Source organism: Protopterus annectens, chromosome 12.part0 (genome assembly GCF_019279795.1).
Source record: "Protopterus annectens isolate FY-2018-M chromosome 12.part0, PAN1.0, whole genome shotgun sequence".
NCBI classification, from domain to species: domain Eukaryota; kingdom Metazoa; phylum Chordata; order Ceratodontiformes; family Protopteridae; genus Protopterus; species Protopterus annectens.
The window spans coordinates 1,268,761,023-1,268,772,161 of NC_056746.1; the positions used below are offsets into that span (position 1 = coordinate 1,268,761,023).

The 11,139-nt window shown below is 40.8% G+C and overlaps 1 protein-coding gene across 2 annotated transcripts in view; it reads right to left on the reverse strand.

Annotated features, from left to right (window-relative positions):
• The window catches only part of LOC122817121 (tribbles homolog 2-like), a 10,386-nt gene extending 1,570 nt beyond the window's left edge, over positions 1–8,816 (reverse strand). Inside the window, exons 1-4 of one of the 2 annotated variants that reach the window (XM_044090305.1) lie at positions 7,639–8,816; positions 6,052–6,336; positions 3,240–3,532; positions 1–871 (exon numbers count right to left, since the gene is read on the reverse strand). The exon at positions 1–871 is cut by the window's left edge and continues 1,570 nt beyond it. In XM_044090305.1, coding sequence (XP_043946240.1) covers positions 400–871; positions 3,240–3,532; positions 6,052–6,336 — 1,050 coding nt within the window. In that variant the 5' untranslated portion in view covers positions 7,639–8,816 and the 3' untranslated portion in view covers positions 1–399. Of the gene's footprint in view, positions 872–3,239; positions 3,533–6,051; positions 6,337–6,755; positions 6,840–7,638 lie in introns of those variants that run through there. The other variant, XM_044090306.1, reaches the window with a different exon arrangement.
• Positions 8,817–11,139: the final 2,323 nt, after the last annotated feature.

The following is an 11,139-nucleotide window of genomic DNA, read 5'->3' on the forward strand; positions in this document are numbered from 1 at the left end:
TCACAACTACTCGACTAGACTGCTTTCTCCTTCAGCTCCTTCTAAGGCAGTTCCCCCCCAAATGTTCTGTTCAAACAGTTTATTACACTGCAGTTCAGGTTATCAAATCCTCACCTAGAAAGCTCTGCTGTTTATTCAGTTCGTAATTCTTACTGGTCCACCAATGTTCAGTCACATTTTCTACATTACAGTGTTCACTGCCCAACACCCTGTTTGCATGCTTATTTCACACTTCCACTTTTTTTCCATTTGTTTGTGGCCCCAGTATCTTATATGATCGTTTAGTCAAATCCAGCAGTAACTGTAGGTGTTCCCTACATAATCCAAACCCTGCATTCCTAGAAGGCATACCACTCTAGGGTTTGGAAAGAACTATTTCAGTTCCTCATTGCACATTCTCTACATGTAATCAGTTTCCTCATATTGTTCAATGTCCGGTACAATTTGGTCTGATGTCCTTCTGTCAGCTGGACCAGCGTTAGTGTTTATAAAACTTGTGTTATTGTTCACTAACCAGGGATGTAACAGAATCTCACTGGCAGTTAGTCTCTCAGATGGATTCTTTCTCAGGAGGCAGCGAATGAGGCATTTAGCTCTGGGGGAAAGTGCGTCAGGAATTGTGAAGATTCCTCGTCGTATTTTACTGAAGAGGGCTGTTGGTTCAGTGTCCTGGAAAGGGTAACGTCCCACTAGCATTGTATACAAAATTACCCCAAGGCTCCATACGTCAGCAGCCTTCCCTGAATAGGAGGTCTTCGAGTTGAGGATTTCTGGACCCACATATGCTGGGCAGCCATGTTTGTCCATGAGAAAATCATTGTCACCTTTGAGGATAACAGAGTCTTCAAGATTTTCCAGCATCAACTTTGTTCTATGAAAAGAAAAACAACAAAAGGAATCAGTCTTGCAGAAGTTTGCTATTGTTTCAGAGAGAGATACTGAAGCTCCTAACTCAAGCATTTAATATTCAGAAGCTGTAATTTATGAATAACTGTACATACTGACTGATTACTTTAAACAAAAAGTTTCAAAGTATTTTTCCATTGTCATAGCAGCTAGAGAGATGTTTTACTTTATTTTGGTTAAATCAAGAAGTCTTGTGTTCACATCCAAATAAAACTCTTTTTGGCCTGTATGATGGGTTTATAGTAACATAAATCCCAGCAGAGAATGATGATCAGACATGCACTTGGGGACATATTTAATCAAGGAACTCAATAGACATGTGACTGGGCTGTGCATCTCTGATACAAGGGGTCTAATATTGGATGCCTTATTTGAAAGTGGCAACCCTAAGCATTGTGACAGCTGCACCACTTTGTTGGGTTAAGCACAAGTAGAAATTCAGTACTCTGTCCCTCACTTTGATAAGTGATGGTGAAAAGAAGGCTCACCATGAAATGATGGAACGGGGGGGGGGGGCATCTTGGAGAAAAAAAAAAAAAAGCACTTAACAAAACCTTCAGTAGTCAGTGTAATGGCACTTGGCAATTCACAGACTAAATATTCAAGTAAGTGCCGTTTAGCACAGCTGCACAGATTCTGGCTATAACAATAGCCACATGAAATTATTTTGACTATTAAAATTGTAAAGTGTAACTACAGATGCCCCTTTTCATCTCGCAGCTGTCTGGTATCACATTACGTGATGGATAAGCATTACATCCCAAGTTGCCATTTGTTAGCATAAAAATAGAGAGGAATCTTTGCCTGATTTTATGAATGGCAGCACATGGTAGGACTTTTTCAGAAGGGCACCATGCTTCAGAGAGTAATACAGGGGTTGCTTGTCAGCACTGTAGTAGGAGGACAGGTAGTAATTCTGATACTAAATAGTTTTTGGACTCAAGTGCTACAGTTCAGGGACAGAGAAAAAGCAACGGTTCTTCGTAAATGTTCTCCCAAGTATAGTCATGGCATCAGAGAAAAACATGCATATCAGCATAACTGAACTTTTATTGCAAAAACACATTCTGAAACTTGAGATAAGCTGGCATTTCTAAAACCACATTCCTATCATATTCTGTAATCTTTTATTGAATTACATAATCAGCAAACCTCAAAATATCTAAAGTAATGATTGGCCACTTCTGTTTAGAAGTCAGCATCATCACAGCCTTCGATATGTAACTCTTAGAGACCGCTATGTGCCATCCTTGTAACTTCAAGGTACAGATTACTGTCACTTGGTCTAACACAAATAAACAGAGTTTGAAGGTGGAGTAGTGAAGTGATACCCATATAAATTTGCCCCTCCCCCCAAAGAACAAAGAATGTTTTAAAAATCTGTTCAGGGAAAAATGGATAGCTGCACATCCTAGTTAGACAATACTGACAATGTTGTTTACCATATTTACATAAGAAAGCAGGTGTGTGTGTGTGTGTGTGGGGGGGGGGGGGCAGCTACGGACTTGATCTCAACCAACCAGTTTGTTATAGAGGTTCTTAGGATTTTTTGATGGGTTAATGACTACACAGTCTTATCTTTTAAAAGCTAAGAGATCTGATTTGGATTTATTTAGGTAGAAGACATCTCATTTGTTTCAGTAAAACCCAACAGTACTGATAAATTAGCAGCAGACACCCAATAGCTGTGATGGCAAAACAGCTGACATTACCTATCCAAATAAGTATAACAGCTTAATTTACGGTGGGAGGAGACTGAAATACAGGAGTCAGGAATCCATTCTTGGTACACTGGCATCTACAGCAACTACTTCCTTACTACCGTCCCAGTTTTTTTTTTGCTTAACTACAGACTGCTAGGTGGAGTAGCCCAGCTCCTTCTTACAACAGTTGCATTTATGAAAGGGAGGCGGGCTATACCAGCTACAGTTATGGTATTCTAGCAGTCTATAGTTAAACTGAGAAAAAAAAAAAGTGACCTAGAAAGGCAGGAACTACAGGAAGTGCCTGTTATAAAAATGCTTCCATGTCAAAGAATCTCTCTATTGCCCAATTCCTGGATTGTTGCCATCTTTTAACTTATCTGTAGACTATAACTTAGCTGGTGTAATCCACCTGCTCCTTTGAATAAGCTGTATATACAAAAGCACTCAACTACTGACCTTAATGCAACATACCATCAACAAATACAGTTTGCCTCTTTTATTAGAGTACATAACACTTGCATAACAGAGTTCTGCTTCAAATATGAAATCAAGTCTAAATGCATGTTTTCTATGGTGCATATGTTGACTTTAGATACATCTAGCTAAAACTAAAGCATCCATTCTCACCTTCCTTTGTCTTGAAAGACAAACTTGCGCAGCTTCAGATCCCGAAGTATGATGCCGTGTCTATGACAATGTGACACTGCCTCAGCCATCTGTTTGAAAAGAGAACTTGCCTCTTCCTCTTGAAGTCGTTTGCAGGTCCTCACATGTGAATGCATGTCCCCGTGGCTGCGTCTGAAAAACACATATGCATTCTGGTCCCCCAAAATGACTTCTTCGATTTGAGCAATGTTTGGGTGAGGTGGGAGATGAACAAATGGTGAAATGATGTCATGGTACTTCTTAGTACTAAATACCTGCAATGAGACAATTAAAATAATGAAATAATAATGTTACGTTAAAAATAAGAACTAAATCCTTTTATCAAGAACCCCCCCCAAAAGTTTACAAATTTGCAATATTTGTGCAATTTGTCTTGTTGCCAGTAGGTGGCAGTAATTAACCATTTGTTAAACTGAACAAATTAAAATAAGTAAAAGGTATAAACGGAACAATTGAAATGATGCCTTGACATGCCACCTGGTGGTGTAATGCTAGCCACTGTTGATGTGACACCCTGATTCCATGTGCAAAAATGGGAAGAGATGTTGAAGATGGTTGGGTGGTTGGATGCCTTGACAATGGTACTCTCCAAACTCCCAGCTCAACAAAATAGATCACCCTTTTTATTATGCACTATTAAAACTGCAGATTTTTCAAAAAGTCATTTGACATGTGATCAAAGGACATAATGCAAGAACCATCCCACATAATGTTGAAAATAATATATCAATATTTCACTATAAGCACAGCTCTTCCATTTACCCAGTCTTACGAGGTAATTTTGTGTGTGTGTGTGTGTGTGTGTGTGTGTGTGTGTGTGTGTGTGTGTGTGTGTGTGTGTGTGTGTGTGTATATATATAGGGCCCGGGAGACCAAATTACTCCAGGTCTGCAATTTTAATTTCTAAATCTCTGTACATGTTTGCTATTTCAGATCAGAACTTAAATGAATACCAAGCATTTTAAGTTGCACTCAAGTGATTACTTGGGGGGGGTCCCCCAGATAACTGATAATAATTTGGATATTAATGATTGTATTCAAGTATTAACTAAAAAAAAAAGTCACAGAAAAGGGTAGGAACAGTAGGATTAACTACATATAGCAATCCTTTGCCACTGGTAAAAGCACATAAGCATAAGGGGCAGGCCATTGTCTTATTCCACACTGAAGCAACCGCTTTACCACAACAAAGGTATAAAACAGAAACCAACTGAGCCCTTGTTATCAGAAGCAAGTTTAACCATTAGCTGACAGTATTTAAAGCTGGTCTGCTGCACTGTCGTTATCTTTTCAAAACTTTCCACTGTTTTGTATCCCCATATATAAAGTCTCATTTCACCCATTTTCACAAAATGATTTGCTTAATTATTGTTCCCACGAAGCAGAAATGGCCAGTTGCATCTGTTCAGAGACCCTAGTCTACAATGAAGCTTGACAACTCCAATGAAAAAGGAAACAAAGTGCAGTATGGAATGGTAAGATCTGTGAATAAACTATATCGAAGAACCTGTAATTTGATTAATATAACCTATACTTTTATAGTGCATTTCTGAAAAGTAAAGCAGCTTAAAATTCAGGGGTCAGTCTTGTGACTAGGCAACTTTGTGGTCCCTACCTACATAACAAATGGTTCACGTAATGTTGTTATAGCCTGTACAAAACGTAGACAGCAATACTGCAGAATAATACAATCACTTCTCTGCTGAGCTGAAAGAGAACTGCTCCCCCTCCCCATCTACTCAATCTTTCTGCGTTTCGTCCCCACCCTGGTGTCAGAATATCACAGCAACAGCAAAACTGGAGATCAGACTCCCCCCTTCCCAAAATGCTCTACCATCAGGCCAAAATTAAATCCATAGAACCAAGTACAAGCACCGAGTTGAAAGCTTGGTCAGATTCTGTCACAGCAGGATCAAATTTTACCCCAAAAGATACTTGCTAGCTTCTTCTGGAGAAGCTAACTACCCTTACAAAACACACAGACAAGTAGAATGTCTTTCACAACTAGCATTAATATTTAGTCTTACAAAGTTAATAGCTGAAAAGACCAACAATCAGATTCCTGAAATTACAAGTTTCCTTCTAGGATGATCCAAATCTAATCCTGCAGTAAAATGCAAAGCAGGTCAGGTGCAGACAGAACTGTAAAGAGAACTGACTATATTTAGTGTTCCTGAGCACCTACTACAGTGCGTCTGCAATATGTAGGATGAAGCGGTGCATAATCTAAAAATTAACGAGACCCGTTCAGCACTAACAAAACTTAAACGGCAGTGCAACAAACTGAACTGTCTGATCAGACTTAAGTGGCCAAACAGACAATCTAATAAATACCGCATCTTAGCAAACATATGCCTCAGGACGAAAAGACCTGGTTTCAAATCCCACTATAGAAGTTTAAACTATCACTTCTTCCTGACAGTAATCAAATCATTTGACCAAACTGCAAAAGCAGAACCCATGTACAACACATTTCATCTTGGATTAGTCAGAATACAAACACACAAACTAAACCTTCAATGGTTAAAAATTACAAAGAATAAACAAAATAAATCATACCCTAATGAGTTTCCAGTTCTGCAGTCATACGGTTTGTTATTTTGAGAACTATGTACAGCAAATATTCAAAACACAAGGGTGACACACAGTTGTTTAAAGATTCCTGCCTGTCTGATCATAAAGACATCCCATAATTTTTTTTTTAAAGTAAAAAAAAAAAAAAAAGCTTTACCAGTCTGGCTATTCTTTCAACTGCATCAGTGATTTTACTCACCTTACAAGTGAATTCTTGCTCGGTATGCCTGTGAACAGCTCGAAATGTCTGAGTGCCCTCCGTGGCTTCCAGCAGGATATACTGTCCAATGATGGCAACATGGGGCTCTGCATCAGAAGAACCAAACGCTTGTATGACAGGGTGCAGACAGGGGGCAAGCCCTGGTGAAGGGGACTGTTTTGTACACAGCCGTTTAGACTTGGGTGCTTCCAAACTGGAGCCATCATCTATTTTTTTCTTCCTTGTAGGTACAGAGACAGGCAGCTGCTGAACGTTTAGATTCATCTACAATAAAAGGAGAAAATGTACTTCTCACTATTGACACAATGGGCCAGCAGAACAGAGAAACATACGCTTTACATATAGAATCTACAAAACCTGTACTGATCTCACATGCATTACATCTAATCACTCAAGTCACCTTTAGTTTGCAGCAGTATGACTCAAGAGTTAAAAGTAGCAACCTATGAAACAGCTACACCTAGCAGATTTAGGTTTGACCTCACAGCCCCCACCTTCTTATTGACAGGCACTGAGCTTTCAAATATTCCTGGGTATCTTCCATGAAACAGCAACTTTTGCCAAACAGTGACTGCCAAGTTAACAAAAGCATAACAAAATATCTTCAAACTACTGAGCACTGAAAAAAATAAATAAAAACGAAGCTACGGAAATAATTGTGAAAGGTAGGGGTGCTTTCTCACCTATTAAAACTCTTAGGTGCAGCAACAAAGGATCTGTAGAGAAAGATGTCCTCAAAGTGACTTGCTAACCTATAATTGCAAAATATATTTAAAAATCAAAGGAAGCCTGAAACTTCCTGTGTGGAGAAACTATGAAAGGACAGTGTTGAATTACCTGCACCTCCCCAACACACGCATACGCTTGACTGTATTGCCAAGAGTCTTGCAAAATTGTATTGCGTTGGTAAACTGAAGCCTGTTCATTCCTCACAGCTGAGTGACATCAGCCCTTGGCCAGAGAGTTTAACTTAGGACGCCTGACTGCCTCTAAATGTGCACATCCACAGTGCATCAGAACAATAATACATGCATCACATGCATTTATAACGAGTTTTAAAACAAAGGCTTAGTCACAGGTAGATATACTGATAAAATATGTAGGTTGCAGTATAATATATGCAAATGTTGGTGCTTTCGTGAAAAGGTTACTCTCTCCTGGAACCACCCTAGCTGGAAACATTTTTATAAATAAGAAACCATGTCTAAATAATTCGTTTAACCTCAGAATATAGCGAACAAAAGTTTACATTGAAATACCTGCCGTCTGGATTCATTCACTGTTGGAAATAAAGGCAATGCCCAGTATGTTTCATTAAATGTCTAAAGCCCCCTTGGGGAAGGAGCACAGTCTCAGACTTGGAGTAACTTAAGTCCCACATATGTAGGAACGTCTTTATATGTGAAATGCCCACCCAGGAAAGTAGTGCTCCAATACACAATTAGGAAAACATAATTAAAAAATTAGGGCTTTTTTACTCCCTTGAAAGGAACAACACCAGCAAGCACCACCAACACAAGCACACCGATCTTACCACCCAGAGTGAAACAATAGAAGAGCCCTTACCGTTTGAGATGTGTATTCGTTAGCTTTTATCACAAGTTCAAAGGCTTCTCTTCTGAAAGTAGGTTAGTTCCTAGGTGTCGGGCAGTCTGCGTATTTGTGCGATATCCTGGGTTTTGATCACCTCAGTCCTGGATGATGTTTTTAAGCTTGGCTGAAGCAAGTTTTCCAGGAGGACACGTGGAATCCCTTTTGGTTGCCCCCTGCAGCAGACCTAAAAGTGAGTGGAGGTCTTTGTGCTGTACAAGCCACCATTCATGTTTTACACACGACTAGTATCGAACTCCTGCTAACAAGGAACAATACCAAGAAAGTAACTCAAAGGCCACTGCGGCCCCGACACTTTAAATCCCAAATGGTCTAGGGGAGTCCGAGATGAGAGATGTGGTAGAAAAGGGGGAGAAAGCCACGCAATGAAAGGGGGAAAAGCCAGCTATAACTTTAATTGTTGTTGTTTTTCCTTCAGGAAAACGGCTTCCTTTGTCGAGTCAGATGGTTACAGGATCTTGGAAGTAACTAATACGGGACGATGTCTTTGTTCCCCAAGGATGCCACCAAGGCGCTTCCTCTCCTTTGTCCCCTTGCGAGCGGCAGATCAGTTTGTACACAGACCACACCGCACACCAGTAGTGCCCAGACCTAAACCAGTACACACGCTTACTTTCAACTGCTTGTGTTTTTACAATTATAACGGTTTGATATCCACGGCGAACACACTTAAATGTTCAAATTCCTTTAGATCCACTCGCTAGAGAGATGAGTTTTCAGTTCAGATCCCAAAGTGCTAGGTATAGCGCCGTTCAAATGGCTCAACCTGCACCGTTGTAAGAAATGAATGCGCAGGTATGAGTCTGTTCTTTTCCTCTTGGTCAGGTGTTCAGCTAGCTTGGCGCACTCTGCGCCCCCTTGTACTGAGAGTGCAGGGTGCCCTTGGATAGGGGTACGCGTATGGCTAGAGAGCGGAGCGGTCACCTGCAGCAGCCCCGAGTCAGCTCTAGCACTCTGCGCGCTCCGCTCCCAGCTCTTCTCAGGCTTCCAGAATGACGCAGACTTACTCTATTATTAGTCTGCTCGTCCCCCCTCCCTGCAGGGCTTTCAGTTCTCAGTACTCTTGCTTTGGCTGATACCAAATGGAGTGCAGATTGCAACACCCAGCCCCGCCTCTCGTCCGGGTGTGATGACACAGAGCGCAGTACAGTGCTTATATTACCAGGCAATAAGGTAGCCTGTGCGTTACAGCCAATCCTTCATTACTTCACTGCTCAAGAGCACAAATCAGAACAGATTCGGTTCTGTGATACCACCAGCTGTATACTTGTTATATTTAGGCTGGATCTACCGCTGCTTGTCATCTCGGTGTATTTGTATTTTGAATAACCGGTGGTGAGTCACCTTTCCCCACGCCTGGCTGACTTAGTCAGATGGTGAGATTGCAGCATCAGGCACTGTGTTCGCTTCTGACTCTGCAGTGTGATTGAGCTTTTCCCACTTAACTAGCCCGGCATTTCATGTTGCTGATGCACAGACTCCATACCGATGGCTCATGATTTGAGTAACACTTGGATAACTAAGCAGCTGTGTACTCATACCGAACCCTAATGTGCCGTTTAATTTCTAAATACGACTGCCTATCATTTTGCTGCCGGCAAGAAATTCTTGCACCGGAGTTGGCAGCTGTGTCCCAATGTGCCCTCTTTACTGCATTGCAACAACAAAGGGTGTGACACACAACACACCTGCTTTGACATGACTGATGTGACATTTGCACATTTGTTTTTATTTTATTATACACGAGGCCTCCTCCAACACAAACACAAAAGAAGCCAAGTCTTTTCAGTTTTTCCTTTAGACATGCATTTCTTTTTTTTCCCATGTGTAACTGCATTATCCCCACCATAGCCTCACAGGATATGTTTATTCACTCTATGACACTTATTACCCAGGAATAACTTGTTCAGAAACAGCTCCTATAAACCCCACACCCATATCTGCGGCTGAATACATAACAAAGAGGCCTGCCATTTTAGTAAGATGTAATGCCTCCAGAGATCCCCACACAAATGGTGAGAGGTATGTTACAGAAAACAGACCAAATGAAATAAATTATTACAGCCTTACAACGTCATGGGACAAGATCTCACAGAAATCAGATGTAGTCCAGGCTTGAGGAGTTCATTATCTGCTTCTTCCAATGTACTTTATGATAGTATCTGTTCTTACAGGGAAGCATAGCTCTCAATCTCTTAGAGCAAGAAATCTGTTCAAAGCCACAAATAATTGGGGGGTCAAAAGCCAGAAAATAGGGACACTTTTTAAATATTGCTCTTACAAACTTAGTCGATAAAATAACAGGTTCTGCATTAGCATGGGTTTTCTGAAGAATATAAAGTCTGAAATTTAAATGTCTGCCATGATTTTCTGACTTCAGACTTCAATCATTTGTCAGTGATTTGCCAGAAAAGTACAATTTTATGAGAAATGGACCAAAAATATGAGTTAAAAATGTGGACATTATGCAAAAATCTGGACAGTTGAGAGCTACATAGGGAACATTGATTTGGATAGCGCTGCTGGTGTATAAAGTCCCTGTGAATATAAATTATTATCGATTTGACTCCTTTTGTTTATGGAACTGCTGCGTAACGATGCAAATGCTTTTGCCTCATTAGGACTCAGTTTTCCCCTCCCGTATTCCTTTTCTCCTTCTTTCCCTCTCCTTCCTTTTAGTTATGTTCATAGTTTCAGGAAAAAATTGAGACATTTTGGGAAAAGGGGGTTCTGGTGGACAGAGTAGAAGGTTCCTGAGGGGAGGACCCAATAACCCATGGAACTGAAGGTGGGGGTTTTTGAATTCCTAGTTTGACATTATCACAGTTAATTTTTAGTATGATGTTAGTGGAAAGTTACTTAGGATCCCAGAGGTATACATTCCTCTCCCTGTGTTACTGCTGTACAATGACTTGACCTTTGTGCTGGTTGACACTATTTCTTCATATTGTGGTCAGCTGGTGATGGATTTATTCCTCAGATCCCTGCTGTAAGCTGTGGGCAGTTACTGTCAGGTCATTCTGCAAGTCCCAGTAGATGATTGTGTGAGTGCTGGGACAGATCTGGGAAAGACTACTGTGCAGACCCCTACATATTATAGTGTGAGCACTATGTCAGTTCTGGTAGAGGTCACCGAACAGGCCCCTACATATTATGTTGTAACTGCTGGGCAAGAGCGATCAGTGCCTATATGTGGCAGGATGAGGAGATCTGTGTTAATCATCAGCTAAGTCAGTTTGGGCAAGCTAGTGCTACAGTGGCAGGAAAGGATCATGTTTTCCCAAGGGATGAGACCTGGATGCAGTAATATGGCCAATAAGTAGCATTAAGGTAGCAAGGAGTGCGGCTTTACAAGTTAACCAAACTGGCAGGGCTTTTACAGAAAACTGTGTTATCTAAATGGACCTCAGAGGTATGCATTGTGGAACAAAGTAGGAGATAGAGCCGCTCAGAGTA